The sequence below is a fragment of the Lepisma saccharinum genome, chromosome 3, assembly GCF_977018435.1.
Source record: "Lepisma saccharinum chromosome 3, izLepSacc3.1, whole genome shotgun sequence".
NCBI lineage: Eukaryota > Metazoa > Arthropoda > Insecta > Zygentoma > Lepismatidae > Lepisma > Lepisma saccharinum.
In genome coordinates, this window is record NC_139231.1 from 120,295,219 (window position 1) to 120,318,675 (window position 23,457).

The 23,457-nt window shown below is 37.0% G+C and overlaps 1 protein-coding gene across 5 annotated transcripts in view; it reads right to left on the bottom strand.

Moving 5' to 3' along the window:
* Positions 1-23,457, bottom strand: part of LOC145985371 (uncharacterized) — a 148,910-nt gene that overhangs the window by 93,234 nt on the left and 32,219 nt on the right. For all 5 annotated transcript variants that reach the window (XM_083119322.1, XM_083119323.1, XM_083119320.1 and 2 more), the window contains exons 6-9: positions 16,488-16,633; positions 11,555-14,098; positions 4,644-5,083; positions 2,527-2,667 (exon numbers count right to left, since the gene is read on the bottom strand). In XM_083119322.1, coding sequence (XP_082975448.1) covers positions 2,527-2,667; positions 4,644-5,083; positions 11,555-14,098; positions 16,488-16,633 — 3,271 coding nt within the window. The remainder of the gene's footprint in view (positions 1-2,526; positions 2,668-4,643; positions 5,084-11,554; positions 14,099-16,487; positions 16,634-23,457) is intronic.

Genomic DNA, 23,457 nt, shown 5'->3' on the forward strand with positions numbered 1-23,457 from the left:
TAATAATGAACGAAGCTTTTGCAATGCAAAAGAAACTGCATATTTTGACAGTAACTTTGGGAAGAAAAAGAAGTAGTCTGAAGATTATATGTTTATATCCATAAAAATTATAATTAAATGGCACAATATTGCACTAAATTGTAATATATTTAAACATATATTGGATCGGAAAAATTATCAGTACTTTTATCAATAAACCAATATGTCTATATCGACCAATACCGATTAATCTGTCCCATCCCTAACGCCTAGCATGATGCAAATTATGAACAAAAACTAGAGCAGGTCAATCCCGAATTTAATGCAAGTTTATTATGGTCGAGTTGATACCTATGTATGTGTACTAGCTTGTATCCATTCTTTAGTACTGAAAAGTCCTGGATATACAAGGTGGTTATAATTAAAGTGACGGTGTTCAGAGTGGTACAGCACGGGCTGTAATGAGAGTAGCAGTCTGAAACTTCGTACATATGCTAATGAAGCAATGCGCTCGCGAATTATGCAAAAAAAAAAAAAAAAAAAAGTTCCAATTCTCGCCACCAGGGTAAAAAATGGCGCTGTAAGCAGTCAAAACGTGGTATAGTTACAGGAAAAAGGCAGGAAAGATCAAACACATGAGAACAATGGCTCTGGCATGTTTATTAGGAACTATGGTTACAAGAACTGTTCAATATGGCCTCCCAATTCAGCAACATGCTGCATTCGTAACACGGCATGGTCGACGGTTGCTCGCAGCATGTCTGGTGAAATCTGAGCGACATGTCGTTGTATGCTAGCCTTCAGATCAGGCAGAGACCGGACATGTCCCTGATAGACACGATCTTTTAAATATCCCCACAGCCAGAAGTCACATGGATGAAGGTCGGGGGATCTGGAAGGCCAATCATCTGGAAACTGCCTAGAGATGATGCGGTCATTAGTGAAGGTTTCTCGCAGCAAATCTTTCACGTGGCGAGCGACATGTGGTGTTGCCCCATCTTGCATGAAAATGGTGGTGTGTTCACAGTTCCGTTCTTGCAAAGCTGGAATCACGTGTTGCACAAGGAGGTCCCTATAACGTGCAGATGTCACTGTACACCTAACAGGCCCTCGAGGTGTCATCTCCTCAAAGAAAAACGGACCAAGAATGAAGGAGCTAGTGAACCCACACCATGCAGTCACGTAAACTGAGTGCAATGGTTGTTCCTGCACAACATGTGGACGAGTGGAACCCCATATGCGACAGTTCCGAGTATTCACTGTACCGACCAGAGTAAAATGCGCCTCGTCAGTCCACAGAATATTCCCCGGCCACATGTCATCCACTTCCATGCGTGCCAAAAACCGATGGGCAAACTCACGGCGTTGTGGAATATCTTGGGGTTTCAATTGGTGCACAATTTGAATCTTGTAGGGATACCAGTGTAAAATGCACCGCAATACCTTGCGAACTGTTGACCAGGGGAGTGACAATTCACGTGCCACAGCTCTAGCACTGGTTGCAGAAGTTGAGGCATGTGCTGCACGGTCAGCTACAGCTACAGCAACTTCGTCCACAACTTCCACGGGGATGGGCCGCCTTCCTCTCCCTGGTGCAACACCCAATTCACCTGTTTCCTCGAATTTCTTCATCATCTTCTTCAGCCCATTAATTGACATGGGCCCTCTTCTCAGACCTTTCTGTTGGCGATATTTCCGCAGTGCAGCGTTACTATTGCTCCCATTCTGGTAAAACAACTTCACTAGCAGTGCACGGTCTTTCTTCGCAATAGCCATTGCTTTTTACACGGGAAAAATCAAACTTTTAATGTTCGGCGAACATTCACATCACTAAAGGAAAAAAAAAGCAACAAGCGTCACCAACAACAACCAGGGAGCTCACACAATGGTTAGGCAATGTCACCGACTTTGACGTCAGAGTTACGGAAAATTCCACGTTTTGACTGCTTACAGCGCCATTTTTTACCCTGGTGGCGAGAATTGGAACTATTTTTTTTTTTTTGCATAATTCGCGAGCGCATTGCTTCATTATCATATCTACGAAGTTTCAGACTGCTACTCTCATTACAGCCCGTGCTGTACCACTCTGAACACAGTCACTTTAATTATAACCACCTGGTACAATACAGTACCGAGAATATAAATACTCATATTTCAACAAGGCTAAATTGATATCAATACTAGAATATTGTAACAATTCTAACAGCGTTGCTTTCATTCTCATGAGACAATTATATAATCCCATACCCAATGTTCTTGCAAAAATAACAATATTTTGCATAATTTCAAAGATATTTAGATTCTGCAAAATTATCAGCCTGTATCAGTGATTAAATTCCAGCTTATACCAGCTAAAACCTAATTTTAACACTAATAATTGATAGATAATATCAAGTAATACAGTCAGTATGGACAGAATCTATAAGACTATTTTGCATCAGTTCCAAAGTGGTGGCAATTGAGAAGTTTGCTATGCAGGGTGACTAAAGAAAAAATATTTCCAAGATAACAAGTGTAAATTCACCAAAAAAACAGAACCCGACAAACCTGATGAACTGTCCGAGTTAAGCAGCATTTGTTTGGCAGTTTCATTTCTTCCAGATACTTTCTGCTGAAGAACTTTCCTTCGACTCTTTAACCTGTTGCTTAACTTCTTAAACTCTTCAATGTCCGAATCGGAATCATCACCTGAAACAGTAAATAATATTTAATTAAGTAAAGATAATTATCTTTGTGCATATATACATGTACAACAGGGCATTTTTTATGACACTGTATGAAGGAACAAAATAATGTAACGATAATAACAATAAAAAAGAGTAGCACTATCAAACCTCAACTGGAAGCTGAAACAAAACTGAAGATTCTGTTTTTCAGGTTTTTTCAAGTGAATTTCCAGACCACTCTGCAACATTATAATTTATTTTAACACTGTTTTTTCATGATACTTTATTGGGTGAAAATATCAACACAATGGCTGCAGTTGCAAAATGCAGTTTCATTTGAAATAGAGTTTACAAATGTGAAAAATCTACATATACTGCAGTTACAAGAACAATAGTTAACATTTCCGAACTTTTTCAAGGTTTTGAAAACTTTACAAAATTTCCTAGATTTTTCCTCATCTTTCCAGGACAGAGGGAAGTATTTATACAAGGCTGTCAATATATAACCGGAAATATGTTGTAACAAATACCAAATGAAACTACAGTACTATGTTTCAACATTGTCCCCCCCCCCCCCACCCTAGTTCAATGCACCTATGCCAGCACTTGATGAGGGCACTGATTCCATAGGGAAAAAAAATTTAAACGTAACTACTCGTGCACTGCTGACTGGACTTCGTCATCATTCTGGAACCTCGATCCACTTAGTGCATCTTTCAATGGGCCAAAGGTGTAGAAATTGAAAGGTGCAAGATCGGGTGAATATGGAGGGTTGGGTAAGCACTCAAACTTTAGGTCCTCGATTGTAGACAATGTGTGGGGTCTCGCATTGTCATGGAACAAAAGCACACCAGTGGACACCAGACGTCTCTGCAGAATGGCTGGTTTCAGTTTTTCATGCAAAAGGTTGGAGTATGACCTCTGGGCATGTAATGTTCAAGAATTGGCCCCTTGTGGTCCCAAAACAAAGTTAACATGACCTTTCCGGCACTCCGTTGAGCACTTCAGTCTGGGAAATGAAGGATGTCACTATTCGATTGTTGTCCTCTTGTTCTGGATCATAGAAATAAATCCAAATTTCATCATAAACCCAACTTTCATCTCCAGTGACAATACGATGAAGAAATGCCTTACCGTCAGCTTCAAAAGCTTCAGGCGCAAAAGCTCCCTGCACACATCAACACATCTCTCCTTCATTTCCAGTGTCAAATGTTTTGGAACCCACCTCGCACACACTTTCCTGATCCTCAGTATGTCATGACTGGTATGGTGGGCTGATCCTACACTTATTTCCATCTGGAAAGCAATTTCACTGACAGTAATACGCCGGTTCTCCTGTATCAAGTCTTCCACTTGAGCAATGTTGCTTTCCGTGCAGTGACAGACACACCTGCAAGTGGAGAATCTTCAACACTGGTTATGCCCTGTTTGAACTTCTCAGCCTTGTGATCACTTGTGATCGACTCATACAGTTATCACCATACTGAACTGTCCTGCGGCGATGAATTTCTATTGCTTTCACACCTTCACTCAACAAAAATCTCATTACAGATGTCTTCACAAAATAAACATATAACAATCACAGCCATATTTTAGATTTTTTATACTACTTTCCCGGTTATTTATTGAATGTACCTTGTACTTCCACAACTGGTATATGACCTTCAATTTTGAACAAATAAAGTTGAAATCAGATCTATATTGTTGTAAGGTTATTTGTTTTATCAACAACAAACAACCATCTTAGAACTGATTCAACAAGCTATGTAATATACAACACACATGCTCTTCTTTCAACTCGACTGGGTCTGACAATGCAGAAGTGAAGATGGTGGTGAAATGTTACCTGTCATAAAAAAAAATGGATGTGCTGCTTCCAATTATACAGTTAAGAACAACATATTTATGCTGGTATAAATTTCCCATGGCTTCTTTTAACACATTACACACACACTGAGAGTGTGATTATTATACATAAAATAAAAATTGAACACTTACTATCAGAGCTCTTACAGTCGTAGAAATCAAGTAAGCTTTTCCTGGCTGTAGGCTTTTCATCTTTCTTCTCCTTCTCTTCATCTTCTTTCTTCTCTTTGTCCTTCTTCTGGTCTTTCCCTTCTTTATCTATTTTCTTATCCTCCTCCGTTTCTTTATCTGCTATTTTCTGATCATCTTCTATTTCTTTATCTGCCATTTTTTTATCCTCCTCTTCTTCTTTATCTGCCATTTTCTTATCCTCCTCTTCTTCTTTATCTGCCATTTTCTTATCCTCCTCTTCTTCTTTATCTGCCATTTTCTTATCCTCCTCTTCTTCTTTATCTGCCATTTTCTTATCCTCATCTTTCTCAGATTCTTCGGACAAAGCTGATTCTGCTCCTTCATTCTCATCGCTATCTGCACAATGCTTCTTCCTCTTCAAAGTTTTCAAATTTGTAAGTCTGTAAGTACAAAATATCATAACTGCAAGTGATGTCTGAACAATATACATTTGGTGGTTATGCAAATATATATATATATATATATATATATATAATTAATATATAATTATATATATATACATACATCCAATTATCATAAATATATAAGTCAACCTCCATGACGGATCACAGCATGCTATGGCAGCAGAGGTCTTGGGTTTGAGTCCATGCCTTGAAAAGGGAGGTCTCTGTGGTTATCCCTTCATCATCACATCATCATTCATCTTCGCAATTAGCCAAAAAGTGGCAGAAAAGCAAAGTAAAATAAACCAAATCAATCATAAATGTACAAATGAAAATCTTGGCAACTGTTCATGTTACCACACTTATCATAATAAAATAATGACACAAGTACCTAGAGAGGTTAACAAAAAGCAAGTTCAATGTATCAATCTTCTTAATGAGGCACTTCATCAGGAGTAAAAATGTAAAACAGGGAGGATAACAGGCCATACTTTACATTTTTCCACTTTACACAACAACTTTGTCCTAATAAAGCAAATCAATATAAGATGTTTCTATAAATTCCTTAGCCACACACCCAAGAAGAGATCAAAATCTATGTGCATGTGTTTGGGGGATGCACAATCGTAAAGGAGAGAATACAAACAATAGTGCACATTATGCAGTTATTAACAAGCAAACTCATGGGATAAATACTATGCTTAATACATATGAAATCCTAAAAAGACAAGGCATCACTTACAGATCAGAAGCAATGTCTTTGAAAGAATGAGATAGCAATGTTCTTAGATTAACTGGACAGAAATTACAAGAGGAAAATACATGGTGCATTTAGATAAGTCCATAACCAAGGAACAAGCTAAAATATGGAATTATGGAAAAACATTAAAAGGTAAAAATGTAGTTAGATTACGGCTGATCTGGTACAAATACCAACATATCAGAATTTAAGCAATGATACAACCTAATACCCTTCTCCATTCTTGATTATCTAAATGGAAACACAAAATGCCATACCACACTTTTGCAGAGTCTAAATGTCCTCAAAATTTTGGAAAATGTACAATATTCATTATGTGAGACAATACCACTTTCAACATATACCCAATACCAATACCAATGCTTGAAAATGGTCATACAGGGTGGCTACTCTAGGACCATGTTAAAATTCAAGTATAATTCCCGGTTCTCAAGACAAACTTTCAAAAAATTCCTGTATTCTCTATTTCAACTTTACGTATTACCGCCTCTCAACATCCACACACAAATATCTTCATAATATAAAGGGTCTATGTGATTCCAACATCAAAAAATTATAATTCAATTAAACGGTATACGTAATCGCAATTAAAATATTTAATTTAAAGTGCTGAGTTTCTATTTACAATCAGAGGCACAACCACGAATTTTTGTCTGAGCAGGCAGGGAGAAAGTGCCACGATAAACGTACTACTACTAATAATAATAGTGTTTAATAATAATGTTTATTACTATTATTGATTTGTTTTATTTTACTTCACTTATTGTGCCACGTTTGGCTAATTTGTGAAGATGGGGCAGATGAGTGACATGATGAAATTGATGAATGGACAGTCACAAACATCCATGCCCTAGCCAGGATTCAAACCCAACAGGACCAACATTGTTGTTATTATTATTATTAGTAGTAGTAGTAGTATCAAAGATGTTATTATCCTCATAAATTATGCAAAAAAGGGGGTAGAAGTTGGTGCTAAAGCATTTGTGTTCGAACAAACTATTTCAATTATTTTTTTCTCCACATGACTCAGTAGTTTGGATCCCACTTACTGTAGGTCCAGTCCCGATTAGCCTTTCTGTGCATAAAGTGGACTTAAAACCACAAATCAATCAATCAATTTTACAACATTTTTTCATTTGGATAGTTCGGTGCCCAAGGCCGACTTCCGCCGCCTCCTAGATATGGTTATAAAGTTGATAAGACTACGAAAAGCAGGAATTGCGAGCGAAGCAAGCAAGAATATTTTATGAAAATCATTTTTATTTGCATAAAATGTGAATAGGATTTGGATTTAAAAAAGTTGTAATTTTTCACGTCTACAGAGAAAAATTCAAGTAGAATTCACGCATAATCCCCAGAGCCAGTAATTCATGCATAATCCCCAGAATTCAAGGAATTCCCGGTGAGTAGCCACCCTGTAATAATTCAAAGTTGTTCAAAATATTGATTAATGTTAGTGAGTAAGCATTCCACTCTAATTATATGCAGCAATTTCAACAAAAACATCAGAATATTATAAAATTACAAATTATGCAATCACAAAATTAACTTTCTTTACACAATACTTCTGCAAAATATAAAGGAACTTCAAATGTTGCATAATTTCTATGACAATTAGACTCCGCAAAAGAGAGAGAGAGCGTATTTTTGCAGACCCTGCGAAAGACCAAAATGCAGGGAAAGTATGTCTGGTATTGGTAAATAAATTTCAACCAATACCTACCGATACATAGGCATTGGTATTGGCTCAGCCCTAATATTCATAGATGTTTCTTCATATTCCGTGTGAAAAAAATTGATTTTTTTAAATCATGGCAGTTGTTTCAGAGAAAGAACAAGGATTGGGGAGGAGGGTCAGGAGAAAGAAAGATAAACGTGATCTTTTGTAGATTAAAAAATAAAGTCATAGATATTCTGAACAAGTTTCTCTATCAGTAGGAATCAGAAGTATTGATAGGAACTGTGAAGTCAGTTGATAGTGGTATCAGTTCAGGGCTAGATTGGATACACAAATATTACAATACCCCAAAACAGATCAATAGATGATGATTTGAGGTGCAGAAAAAAAATATATAACCAGGGACAATTTGAGGCTGACTGTGGAGAAAACCCAACGCTGTCCAAGAACTGTAGTGTTGAGAAAAGTTTGGTTATCTATACTCATAATAAAGGAATGTTTCAGCAAACAATTTCAGACTTCCTACACAGCAGACCTTTGGTTGACAAGATATGTGAAACATCAAATGGTCCTAGGTTCGGACCCAACTTCCAACTCTTGGTTAGGCTATTTGACCATAAAGTGGAATTACAAACGAACTTTGCCTTTTGTATAATTTTCCAATTTGACATTTTAGCTTTCCTAATGTTGTCCTGCTGTTATCTCCATATTGCTTGGTGTTTTATTTAGAATTTTATTATTGGGAGGATATACTTTCTCTTATTTATTTTATTTGAAAGTTATTTTTTGGGGGGTTTATTTATTCTTACGTTCACGTCACCCTTGGGAATGAGATTAAAAACTTCGGACACACTTGTTAGAATTTATATTTACAATTTTCAATCTTAAATCAAAATGGAATATGATATCAGGAGCAAGTTAAATTTATTGTCAAATAAATACCTACTCCAGTACTAATATTTCTCTTGCCTACTTCCTAATATTTTATTTGCTTGTTTTTTTGTTTTTCATAGTTTATCAGTAAAATATCTCGCTGCACCCTAAGGTGCCATGGCACCCCATTTGGAAATCACTGCTCTACATGCTACGTTTATAGTATTTTCTCTTGATCTGATATATACACATGGTTCTTCCAATGACTTTGTGTTTCTAGTTTATTCAAAACTTCCTTCAATTTACACCCAGGTTAATAATATTGTCTAATACTCCTTTCCTACGTGGTATGTAGATTTTCTGTTCTGTATTCTCAGTTTCTTCCACTTTTCCTTCTTCTTCTTTACATCTTTTCTTCTTATTTATAAAACTATTTTCCATGGATACTCTGCATTTTCTTTCTTCCTATTGTCCTAATTAGTTTCCTTTCATGACCCTCCAAGATTTTCTTGGTATATTTCAATTCTGAAAGAGGTTTCCTGAAACTACTGGATTAAATCTCCCCTCATCCTATGTCAACTGACATGTATAAGAAACAAGTTCTATATCTGTGCACATTCTCTATCAAAGCTATGATCTTGGAAGTCTTTATTTATCCTATAACTTCATTACTAAATTTTTGTTCAATTCTTGCAATACCATACTTGGTCTTCTCACAGTTCTTCCCAAAAATGCACTGTTGTAACTACTGATGCAGAATTTCCCACAACTGATCTTTCTTCCTGTATGCACATTCCTCAACTAAACATAGTTGTTGCACACATGTTATAACTTCATTGATTCCTTTATACTTTAACATCCTTCCTATAACATCACTTGTTACCATGTAGTCCATGTTATCTCAGGCAATTTTTCAAACTACATGTATTATCATTCCTCTCCAATTTGTTGCATGTGAATAGAACCTAGATTAGTTGGCCCCAAAAATTTGGATAAGGGCACTAGAACTACTAGTAATTAAAAACCTTTAAATTGAAAAATTAACATGCAAAATGAGGAACTTGTATAAGTAACCTAAAATTCTTTAATATAGAAATGTATAAGAAATATAATAAATATTTGTGCATTATTTAATGAACCTTAATTACCAACGTTAAATTTTGTATTTCCGCGTAGCACAATTTAATGGTTAAATCCTATTAATTTTGAAGACACACTGTCTTCATTCACTAAGGGTACGGCGTCTGGAGCAGAGATGGTACCACGTCACTGCTTTGTATGTTCCCGGGCAGAATGAACACAGCGAGTCTTCGAAATTAATAGGATTTAACCATTAAATTATGCAACGTGGAAATACGAAATTTCAAAATTTCACGTAGGTAATTTTAAACTGAGTTTACTGCATCCAGAATGAATTGAACCTTAATGTTTCCTAATCTTCTGAGGGTTACAGTGAACTATCCACAATCACAAAAGTTCCAAATTTGTTAAAATTACACAATCTCTCCCTTATCAAAAAACCTACCATTAACAGACACAATGGGTGACAAAATAAGTGTCAGTCCACCATCCTTTAGATACGACCATTATTCTGCCATTACAAATATGGTAGATATCCCTACACTAACTGACCCCCTACTACGTTTACTGAAGATGACCTTCATCCTTCCTTTGCTTGAAGATTTTCTGGCCCATGGAGAAACTAGCAATACCAACTGTGAGATCACATCAAAGAAGGTGGCACAAAGTCACATGATATATTCCCTCTTCCACTTTGTGAAGACTTTAAGCCCTTATAGATACTAATGATGTAATACGCATTAACAGTTAAAACAGGCTATTTCAGGCACAACAGAATTTGCACAGAGCAATTCTCAACTCATGAAAAGAATTCCTACTCTGAAAACTACAAATGTGATGATTAAGGGAACAAAATAGCCATTTATGGTAAAATCCAGGCTCTAGATACAACCAAGGAAATTCCTAGCAGAAAAAATCCTGGTCTCAAATCATGGATAAAATTGGTACTATGTCCAGAAAGTAAATGCTTGGTTCATGTCGTCATCGCACTCGAAAATTCAAATATCAAAAATTTTAAGACCAAATTGAATGAACTGAACTTGTCATTCTTAATTCAAATTCTTGGGAGAGTCACATATTGTATTTCCTGTAGGTGATGTCTAAAAAGCATGTGCCAGAAAAATTTCTCTAGGCAGCACAGTAAAAAGTTATAAACAGTTTTAAAATCAAACATATCTGGAAGTGAAAAGAGAGAAATGATGAAATGCCCAAAATTCCTTACATGATTTGCAAATGTTACTGGTTACAGTGGAAACTGTAGGTGAGTGGTTAGTGTCACGGATGTACAATGTATGTTCGAGCCCCTACCTCTCACAAAAATTGTAGCAAGATTAATTGGCTTTATTTTACATTGCTTTTGTGCCAATTTTGGCTAATTTGCGAAGATGGTTATGCATGCTCAGGTCAGGATTCGAACCTGGGACCCCTGACGTCATAGCACAATGTGCTAACTACTCCGCCATGGAGGTCGACAATTGTAGCAAGAGAACTAATTCTCATACAGAGGTGAAATCTTGCAAACTTATTAACCTATCTGTTGTTTTTCACAATTAGATATTTACAAGCTGGAATGCATTTTTGAATCTGCAACTCAGAACTAATCTTCTCTGGTAACTGATTCTCATACATCTACTCTAATGTGGCATATCTCATGTATTGTAAATGCAAGGTGTCATTGTTAAATGTTTGCAACAATATTTCATTTATAACAATTTATAAATCCTAAAGGTTAGTTCTAGAACTGGCCACAGCTACTGCATATTTACATTCAGTACATGCAGTACTTCTTCAATTAACAAAATACTGTAACACTACAATTACTCCTTAATATGGTGGGTGTTTCATTCACCTAAATGGTCAAATAATATTTAAGGTGAGTTACATATTCTAAGTAACCAAGTGTAACGTAATAAACAGACAGTGCAAAAAAAGTTTTCAACATGTTAGGTTTTGTTTTTAAAAAAATGTACTAAGAATTAAATTGGTTGTAATAACTGGAAACCTCTCTACGGTAATTTTACAAATAATACACATCACATTTATATCAAAACACACATATACAAGAAAAACTGCTTACCTTTTAACTTCTTTGCTAAGCTTTATCAAATCGTCGTCGTCTTTGCTTTCTTCTGCCACTTTTTCTTCTGTTGAATTTTCATCATCAATAAACTTAATTCCATGTTGCTCCAATGCACTATCAGACACCCTTTCCAGCTCTATGCAACACTTCTTAAGATCCTCTTTCTTGATTCCAACATAAATTATATTAGACCTCTTGTTCTTCTTGGATGTGTTCAGTTTTCCTGTCGATTCATCGGAATCATCATCAATGTCGCTCGAACTGCTGGTGCTACTTCCAGATACATTTCCTGCCTTCTTCTTAAGTGCTCTTCTTCTTGCTTTCATCACACTTTTTGGACCAATGAATTTTCTCAGTTTTGTTGCTGGAGCTGATTTGGTCATCACTTTGGTGGGCTGTTTGTCAGCTTCATCTTCATTGGAACTGTCGTCTTCTTCCTCAGAGTCACTATCCAGGATGGCATTCTTAGCGGTGAGTGCTCTTTCGGTTATAACCGTGTTTTCAGTTGTACTTGCCCTGCTAGGTGCTCTTTCTGAAGGATACTCTGCATCATTTTTCTTCTTCCTTCTGTCAAATATAACAGTTTCAGCATCTTCTGAACTTGCATGCATGTCTGGACCATCATCATATTCACCAGCCTCCGAGTCACTCTTTTCTTTCTCACTCCCTGCTCCACCATTAAGCACTTCATCATCATCTACAGATTTTAATAAACTTTGACTTTCTTCCTGGCTATCGTCCGGTTTGTGCTTTGTCATTTTATCTTCTGGTGGCAAAGAAGCCGGTTTGAAGAAGTGTTCAGTCTCTTCTTCATTCTCACTAGACTTGTCATGAACTTTTCCCTCTTTAGGAAGTGATTTACCAGGATCAGATGCACAAGCTTCATCATCATTGCCAGTTACCAATTCCTCGTCGCTCAAGTTCTTGCTAATATCATGTTCTACTGTATTTAAGAACTTCAGATACTCAGACAGGCTGTCCTGACTCGGTGCTGTATTATCTTGTTCCTTTGACACTGCTTCCGTTCCAGTTTCATCACCATCACTTAACTTTTCCAGCTTACCTTTCTCACTGTCTCCACTAATTTTCTTTTTGCTTTTGGCTGTATCTGGATCTTTACTGAGAGATTCGTTTGCCATGATAGCAGATCTATTCTCGCTCTCAAGATGTGTGACATCGCTATCATAATTTCTCTGGATTTGCTTCACTGGTGTTCCGTCGATGACAGGAATGTTTTCCTTCTCCGAGGAATTTTCTTCGTCAAGCTCCACTTCCTTGTCTGGGTTCTCAGTACGTGCCTGTTCTGGTGAAGATGCTGCATCAGGATCATCAAACAGATCACATGATTCATTTGTGTTATCATTATTTTCACATAGTACGTCAGAGTCTCTTCTAGTTTCAAGAGCTAACTTCTCTGGAGCAATGTTCTTGTCTGCAGCAACATCCACATCATTATTAGCATCAGCTGTTTCATCTTTTTTCAATTCACTTGCACGGTCCACATTCTCTTCATCCTCCTCCATTTCCTCGTTATCATTATTCAACTGTCTGGAAGCCTTACTCTGTTCTTTTACACTTTCTTTATTATCCTTATTCTTCTTTTTGGTTTCTCTTTCATCTTCTTCAGATAGCTCTTCTTCACTATCAGAACTTTCACGTTTACCTCTCTTCTTCTTTGGCTTTTTCTTTTTTCTACCATTCCTCCAATGCTTCTCGCTCAAGTCGGACAATCCATCTAAATTCTCAATATCTTTAGCCGCATACGACAATATCTTTTTGAATCGTTGGAGTTGACTTTTAACATCCGTCTGCTTCTTGGCACCTCTAACCTTCTTCTTAATCTTTTTGGCAACGTACATTAGACGCTGACCTATCTGTGATGCATCGCGAAGACACTCCGTGATCCAAGTCGTATCATCCTCATCCCCAGAATTCGCCTCCGAAGAACTTTTATCAGTTCCATCTTTTTCCTCCTCTCCTTTCTTCTTTTTATCCTTGTCTGGCCCTTTCTTACTTTTTGCCTTCTGTTTTGATTTCTTTACATTTTTATTAGCGTCACTATCAGATTCACTGTTATCACTATCTAATTCAATTACCGTCTTGCCCCTCTGCCTAGTATTTCTGGTCCCAAGATTGGAATTTGTTTTTCTTTTTTTTGATGCAGTTTTTGAATTTCTACCCTTTCCCTTACCTTCCATTTCATCGCTAAAATTCGAGTAGCTATCTGAATCACTATCACTATCCCTATTCTTTTTTCTTTTCTTTGTAACAGCTTTTCTCTTTCTATCAGACTCTTCATCAGATTCATCACTGTCACTTATGATAATACTGTCACTGTCACATTCTTTCCCCTTCCTATTATTCGTTTTCCTTCTCGGTTTTCTCTTTTCACTGCAACTTTCACTACTCTCAATGTCACTGACTGAAATATTCTTTTTATTCAATGAAGATTTTATTGAAGTGACTGTCTTCCTTTTAGCTGGACTAGACTTTGTAGCTTTTAGAACTTTTAAAGCTATTTCTCTGTCCCTCTTTCTCCTCCTAAAAAATATAATACAAATTATAATACAAATTATTAACACTTGCTATAAAGTTACAATATGAGTATGACACTATATCATTCATATAGTTGCACTTGATTGAAACACACGAGCATGCTATAAAGCTCAAATAGTTGTCAATATAGTTACAACTCATATTTTCCCTTCCAGCCATTCTGATTTATTATAAAGTTTTCTTCTTAATTATTATTATTATTATTATTATTATTATTAAAGTTATGGAGTCTAATGGATGGAAGTAAGAAAAAAAATGATCAGTATCTTCAATTTCCACTCAGATAGTACCCGAGATAATGAAAAGCTTAAAGTTACACAACTTAATTCAAATATGGATACAACATCCTTGAAACAATACACTTAAAAGAAAAAAACAATATTCAGTACTAACATACTTCACTGCAGTGATTAATAATAGGTAACCAGGGAACAGGAAAAGCTCAAAAAACTAAGTCCACAACGAGCCACAAAACTCTGTGATACATCCACTTTATGTGCAAAAATGCTAATTGGGACTGGATCTACAGTTTAAGTAGGGATTCAAACTGTTGCACAGTGTGCCTCCACCAAGAATCAAACCTGGAACCTCTTGATTACGAGGCAACAGTGGAGTTGTCACAGTCTAGTGAACTTGTAAGTCAACAGTGGAGATGACACAATACTAGACACTACTGCACCTGAATTCTTTCTTCCAGATTTTTGAATCTATTGGAAAAAGTGTAGAATGTTTCATGGAATCATTCCGAAAACCTGAATCACAGAAACTGGCATAAAAATGGAATTTACCCTGGAACAAAACTGTCCTTGAGAAAAATCTACAAATATTATTGGTACGATGGCATCAAGGCATTGCCAAAGAAGACATAACAAAAGCGTGGTTTTCACACTTAGTCCAAGGTAAAATATTATAGAGATAAAGAACTGTACAAGTTCATAAAAAAAAGTAGCGTAACACCCATGAGGGCCAGTGCCTGCCTACCTACCAACCACCAGCCTCACTCCAACCAGTTACAGAATAATGTGTGGTCAGCAAGACAAACCCCCAGTCATTGTTGCAGGCTTCCATGACTAGGTTACGTTACTCATTCATAGCTCCCCCAATTTCTCCACGATGGTGGATGGCCACTGATCTGATACACAAACCGAAATCTCAGGAAAAGTTGTTATGCTTCCCCCAGAGATTCGAACCTGTGCACGTCCAGTAGTTGCAACCCAAAGCTTCCACCTTAAACAGCACAACTACAGTGCGATGCATTTACAGTGCACCACCAATGCAACAATTTATATCCTATTCTGGGAAGTCTCAATTTACCAATGTCCTAATCTGACAACAGGGATTACTTCATTATCATTAGATGCAATACATTTGAAATCTTTACAGCTCCTTGAAGTTCTTTATCATCATGCAGCTCCTGTGTTTTACTTAGGTACCCCTATGCTCTTTCCACTAAGTAATGTTCACTCATATCTGAGGCATTTCTATGATTAGTCCATAAATATGTATATTACAGTTGAACTGATGTGAAATTTTTATCAGTACTACTTTCTGAACTAGGGCACATAAATTTAACATTTATATTCATAAAAAACAACAAAGTGGCAGTATAGTACACTGAATTATTGACTATAAAAATTCCATTCTGGCGAAATTGCCAGCAACTTTTCTCAAAAAATTATATGCCAAAAACAAATAAAATGTACTTACAAGTTCAGGTGAACTTTTATGTTGAACGATACTGAAAAAGATTCAATTAATCTGCCCCATTCATAATACACAAACAGTCAAAAACACAAGAAGTGGGCCATCATCATTTTTTTCAATATTAATATTTGTACAATTTTCAATTTGCTGTTATTATTAATGTTGCAAAATGATATATTCACCCCTTGTTCTTACTCTTCTATTCTAGCGTATGTCATGTCAAATAAAGAAAAGGCTCATTGTGTGTTGTCATGGAGCATAACCATGTGTATGACAGTTTTCCCTGCTGACTGTTTTTCATGGCTGTGCAGAGTTTCTGTAGGATATCACAATAATGTGCAGCGTTGATGCAGCACCTGCTGGAAGCCACTCCAACAGTGAATGCTGCGAGTTCCTTTCATGTCATCATTGTTTTGAAGGTAGCAGATAAGATATATTTGCAATTTGCAATAATTAAACATTCACGCAATCAAATTAAGAACTGGCATACCACTTCGAACAGTTTAAGGTGACAAGTGACAAGCGACATGAACAGCTTACTGTACTACTTTGGTATGGAAGGTTGCATTTATTTCTGACAATAGAAACACATGTGCTTTTATTCACTTCAGTCTGAAAGCTCCCCAAGATATTTTAAATCACGCTGCAATGACTTGTGCACAATACTCACTTTCTCCTTAGCTTTGAGCACTCCATAGCAGCCCAGCACTGAGCTCTGTGGTCCCAAAGGGGATCAATGTTGCAAACAAAACACTGCCAGTCTTCCTCCTCTATTTCACTTAAAAATGACCTCTTCAAATTCCTTTTAACACATTTCTAGAAAAAAATAGAACAAGTGGAACACCTATTAGTACAAAAATTATCTTCATGGAATCAAAACAAAAATATGAACAAATATACTATGAAAATGATGTAGTAGATATTAATCCATAATCACCTTTATATTCTTGACAGTAGTTTGCAATTTCAGTTGAATTAATTACTTAGATAGTGAAACATAATAAGATAACTTTCTATTGTAGAGCAACTACAAAGGAAATAATATTTGGCCAAAAGTATTTCTGCACATTCCCCTCCACAGATTAAACTATGGTCATAAGGCTCCACTCGCATGTGGTTCTGTGCAGGCTCTTTTGCCTGTGGTTCCGCTATAGTGTGGCTACCCACTTCCATCTGCAGAGTGGCCACTCTAGGACTATGAAAAAATTCAAGTATAATTCCTGGTTTTCAAGGTGAACTTTACACAAATTCAGAGGTAAAAGCAGATGTTTTCTCTATTTCAACCTTACATATTACCACCTCCTACCCAACCACCCACACACAAATATATTAACAATGTGTATCCAATTTATTTAAAAATTCTAATCCAATTCAATGATATGTACATTTAATTAAGGTGCGGAGCTTATATTTGCCATTTCACACACTCAGACTAGAAATACATCTACAAACACAAATCACAAATGATATGAGATATAGTAATCTACGAAAAATTGTTAATTGTAAAATTTACCTAATCAACTTCAAGATATCTTATCTTGCAATGTTCTTCCATCTGCAAGATAGATTGTTCTGCAAAGAATGGACACTAACAAAGCAAACGGATTGAGATAATTCTGTTTCTTTCTATTCCTTCCTCGATAAAAAATGAAAGCTAAACTGTGATAAGCTTGTCTCAGGGCATTAATAAATATGTATAAATTCAATGATATTTGGATTAATAAAAGTTGCAATTTTTCACGCATAATTCCCAGAATTCAAGGAATGCCCGGTGAGTAGCCACCCTGCATCTGGTATATTGCCAGAGTTCACATTCATTGTGAAAAAACAAAATTCCTTGACTTCTCCAGGTTTCGATTCCAGAAGAAAAATAAGGAAAACTTCACATTAAATTTTTTTCACAAAATTCCCCGACTTTTCATGCATAAGTTGATTTCCCTGACCAAAATATTCAGATGTAGGAACTTTGGTACCTTGCACTTAACTGTCAAACGAAGAAGGTTTAAGGGGGTTCTAAAGCCATGCTAAAGTATAGGCCCAAATTTCAATGTATAACCGTACAACTAATATAGATTCGGTAAGGAAGAAATTTCCGATATAAAATATAGTTTTATTCACTAGAACCTGTGATCCTTATCATTTTGTTACGATTGAAGGTATTTAAGTAAATAACAGAAAATATAAGGTTCCCGTCATGTTCGAACTGCTGCGTACAGATGGCACTGAAGTGGCACTTTTGTCAATACCGGTGTATTTTTTTTCTTTTATGACTAGTATGGAAGATTTTGTGGTGAAACAAAGATCACACGCTCTTCCCGTAAGTATCTGAAATACTATGTGAAAAAATGAAAACATTTCGTTCTTTCTGAAAGTAGTGGCTCTTCGTCGCAATACACTCCGAGGTGGAGATTTTAGCCAACACTGTTGCCGAGATTTCACTCCGTGTTTTCTACCGATATGATCAATGCGAGTGCTTTGAAATCGTGAAAGTTAAACCAAGTTACCAGAGAATAACGAATCCAGTACATGCTGGAAGAAAGGAACATCGGAAAACACTCAAAGGTAAGTCTTATATTTAAATGCTTCTTGCTTAATTTATCAAAAGCAAAACGTTTGCAATATGCAAGAGTGATGCAGAATGTATGATTTATTTATATTTTGAGGAAATACCTTCAGATATAATTTCTGTGAGAATATCGCTTAAACTTGTCTACCTTTTCAACGCAGCATGCATTTTCCCTTACAAACGAAGTTGATAGATAATTCTTTGCAATTGTAAAATCAGAAGAGAATGTTATTTTAAATTATTCATAAAGCAGATAATTACAGTTTTGTGATTATTACTAGAGCATGAAATACCTTGATATAGATTACATTCTAGCATTAAATCGATATTGCACGAAATGCTCTACTATCGTTCCTGTGAGATTATTTTCGAATTTCACTGGTGCTATACAAATGTACGTACATCAAAATTTGTATTACAAATCAGTTGTTCATTATTGTTTCACTTTGCCCTTGTACATGGTTGGAATGAGTTGTTTCTGACCTGTTTTAAACAAGATTTTTCTCCTTTTTGTTTTTGAAACTTGAACACAGTTCATAAAGCTTGCAAATGTTAAATGCATTAAGTAGGTTAAGCAAAGTTAGATTAGATTGGAATAGATTTAATGTGAGATCCCCGAATTTTGTGCAAGTTCTGGCCAACATTCTGTTATCTTCTTTCACAGAATCAGGTCAGAAAACTGGTCTTGTAAGCTGCATAAAACTCTTCAGCTCTCTCGTTCTTTCACAATTTTGAACGCCTTGTAATGGTAGTGCAACATTTCCAAAAGGTTCATGCTTTATGTATTTAAAGTATACAAGTTCACCATAACAGCTAAAAGAGTAAAGTCTTAACAGTCTACCAAACAATAGTTTGCATGTTTACTGAGAATTTTCAAATTATTATAGATTAGTAAAGATTACTAGTCCACATATTTTACAAGTCCAAGGCCAATCATTTATTTGTGGGTAAGATTGATTGATTTTCAGAGAAATCATAATTTGTCCTCATTATGTTATGAATATTTGATTCAATAACCTACTGAAGTCCAAGTCATATTTAACATGCACTGTAAAGATAGATTTGAGTCACTGAAGTGAACTGATATCGTGAATCAAACCTTTAATAATTCTGTTATAACTGAACCAATTCGTTAACCATTATGGTGCAGTTTATATCAATTATATTCACATCCACTTACACAACATCTCTAAGTAGTTTTTAATTCATTATTAACTCAACTTGTCTGAGGTTGTAACAATGTAATGTAAATGTGTTTGTTTGTTTTTTTATCTTGGTTCAGTTCATAGTCTCATACACCATATTAACAATATTTTTATTTGTTCCTTTTGCAGATGAACATTTGAGCATCTACGTATTTGACGTGTCTTCTAAGAGTACCTTGAAATTTGTAAAAAGGACAACAGATTTGACTAACAATAGCAACCCAATACCGTGGTACTTTGTGGATATGCTTCTATGGAATCAAAATCGCCTGTGTGGATTGTTTGAACTTTACACATTATGCAGATACATGGTTGAATGGTGATGGTTTACAAGAAATCAAGGGTCCAAAATATAGTCAGGAAATTATATTACAAGACTTGTTAATATCTGGTTGCAAGTAGTCAGCAATTGGGAACGGTATATTCGAGGAACTGAAAATAATGGGAATGATATAACTTGTTTGGTCTTGGTCTGTCAAGTTATAGCACACATTCCTTGAAATTTTTTCTAGTTCCAATTTTTAAGGGTATTTGCCCAAAATCTTAGGATATTCATTGCTTTCTGAATGGGATAATGATTCCAAGACATGCAAGAAGCATACATATCTCTGAGACAACGACATACTGTTCTACAGGATGAGAAAGAAGGAGAGTGAAGTTACATTGAAACATAAATGTTAATTTGAATTTATTCGTATATCACGAATATATAGTTTTAGTAGTCCCTTCCTGAATGATTTGAATCTTACTCTAATTGTAATTATTAACTTATTGTATCTTAGAAAACTTCTCTCACAATTCTTATCTGAGTAATGCTGAACTCTAAGATATCAACAGTGTTTGGAAAGTTACTTTTCAAAAGTAATTCAAAGTTAATCACTTGAGAAATTAATTCAGTTTACTTTTGCTTTAAAAAGTATCTAATTTAGTTACAATTACTTTATTCTAGATTAGTTATACAGTCAACTCTCGATTCTACGACCCCGGGTATAACGACCCTCTCGAAGTAACGACCCTTTTCCCGGGAACCGTGGAAAAAAAAATACGTTTCTTGCACTCATTTTATTCGCTGTGTTGCATTTCCCTTCACGAGCGCTCTGCGGGTCGCAAGTAGGCCTGATCTAAAAATAGACACCACCACACCACGCTTGAGTGATATCCAATAGCACTTGACCTCTGTCATCCCCTCCCCCAAGCTCAGCGACGGTCGCTACTTACGCGCCAGGCTTGTTTTGCCATTGTGATTTCGCTTGCTCTTGGATACGCTACCCTCTCTTTGTGCTTGTGCTATTACGTCTTGGATTTGTGCATTGTGTTTTGGATTACGATTTTGGATTTCTCTTGGTTTTGATTACGGCTATTTTGACGACTTACGCTTTTTTATATTTCGATTTGTTTGTATTTTTGGATTTGATTTTGTGAACGATTTTTGACGACCCACGCTATTTATTACGGATTTGTGATTTCGGCAAAATGAGTGGAAAGAGGACATTCTTGATGCTTATCAAGAAGTATGAGATCATTCAGGAAGTGGACGAAAAGAAAATCACAAAGACAGAGATTGCGCGGCGGCATGGTATTCCGAAGTCGACGCTTTTCACGATTCTCAAAATGAGAGATGAAATCGTGAACGCAGTGCAGAAGGAAGGTCACAATGTTAAATCGAAAAATTTGAAAGGCGCGGCGCATGCAAACCTGGAAAAGGCTATGCTGGAGTGGTTTGGCCAGCATAGAGCTCAAAATATACCTATTAATGGACCAATGATGCAGAAGAAGGCCGACGACTTTGCCCTGAAGTTGGGGATAGATAACTTTAAATGTTCAAGTGGGTGGCTGGAGCGTTTCAAAGTGCGTCACGGAATATCCAGCCACAAAGTCGTCGGCGAAAGTGCATCGGTCGATCCGAAATCGGTGAGTGAGTGGCTGCCATTGGTACAAAACATCCTCAACTGCTATCCGCCTCAAGATGTGTACAACGCTGATGAGCTGGGGATATTTTACAATCTGATGCCAGATCGCACTCTTGCCGTGAAAGGGGATAAGTGCAAGGGTGCGAAGAGGAGTAAAGAGCGTCTCACGGTCCTTCTGTGCTGCAACATGGACGGCAGCGATAAAATGAAGCCCCTCGTGATTGGAAAGTTCAAGAAACCCCGAGGTTTCAAGGGCAACATCCTGCCTTGTGATTATGATTTTAATAAGAAGGCATGGATGACCTCGGGGGTTTTTACGAGGTGGCTTCGAGGTTTCGACTCGAGGATGGGTGCGGCAAACAGGAAAGTCGTGCTCTTCGTCGACAATTGCCCCGCACATCCTTCTCTCGACAATCTCCGGAACATCGAGCTGGTTTTCTTACCAAAGAACACCACCAGCGTGCTTCAGCCTCTGGACCAGGGAATAATCCAACAAGTGAAGGTGAAGTACCGTGAGATGCTTGTGCGGGGTATGGTGTGGAAACTTGACATGGGCCAGGAAGTCAAGAAGTGGGACGTGTTCAGGGCCATGGGAGGAATTGTCGCCAGTTGGAGGGCTGTGAGGCCTGAAGTTATTACAAAATGTTTCCGACACGCCCACTTTGTCCCACGAGTCGACAAAGAACCTGCCGTCGGTGTGCCTTCCGCTGCCGCCAAAGACTCAGACAGCCTGCCGCCAGTGGATGCGGAGCCCCAGCCTGCCCAATCGACAGAGCCTGCATCTGTCCCCCCGACTTTCTCTCGTCCATGCAACGAAGAAACTTGGCAGAGTTTGGCCCCAGGCTGCACGTACGAGCAGTACATAACAGCGGACAATGACATTGCTGTCTGGGGCACCCTCGATGATGCGGATATAGTCCGAGGGCAGCAGGAATCTAGCAATGAAGAGGGGGAGGAAGAAATTGAAGAGCCTGAAGATGTCCCCACCATCAAAGAAATTCTCAAAGCGGGGGATGTGTATGAACGCATACTGAAACACAGGGGCGCCAGTGAAGAGATGTGGTCTCACTTTTACAAACTGAAAGACTTTGCAGAAGAGTCTAAGAAGAAACAGACATCGATAGTGGACTTCTTCAGAAAGTAGTGGGGAGGGGGAAGCAGTGTGTGTGTGGGGGGGGGGACCAGTGAATTTGATCAAGGACAAACTGACAATTGATGAAAATAAGCCTGAATATTGCCAATAGTGAGTAGACTTATTGGTGTTTTGTGTTTATAAAATTACGTGTTTTTTGTCTGTTTAATTTTCTTGCAATATTTATTGTTTTGTTTTGGTAATGCGATATTTTACATGGTTAACATATATGTACATATAAGGAGGTAGAATTATGCATCTATGGCCTCCATTAAAGGTGTCATCCCACCATTCGCTTCCGCTTGGACTGACTTGTCTACTGACAATTGATAAAAATAAGCCTGAATATTGCCAATGACAAGTAGACTTATTGATGTTCTATGTTTATAAAATTACGTGTTTTTTGTCCGTTTCACTATCTAGCAATATTTAATTATTGTTTTGTTAATGCGACTTTTGACATGGTAAAAATATATACATGTAAGGAGGAAGAATTATGCATCCATGGCCTCCATTAAAGGTATCATCTGGACTGACGTATTGGACGATTATGTTGCTTTTGATTTTCGTCGCAACTGCAATAATTGCATACTTCAAGTTTGCTCACTTAGTGAAAATGTTTGAAAAAGGTAAAAATTTGATACACAGAGAAAAAAAAGTACTACATATATACCGTATTTATGCGTATACAGTACAAGGCACGCGCTGTTTTTTATTCAAGTTCTGTGTCTGAAACATTGCTCGTGTGTTCATTGACAGCATGGGAATACGTTAAGCAGTGCTCGATCCACCCTTCTTTTTTTTCCCTTCTGCGGCTTGCTTCGAAA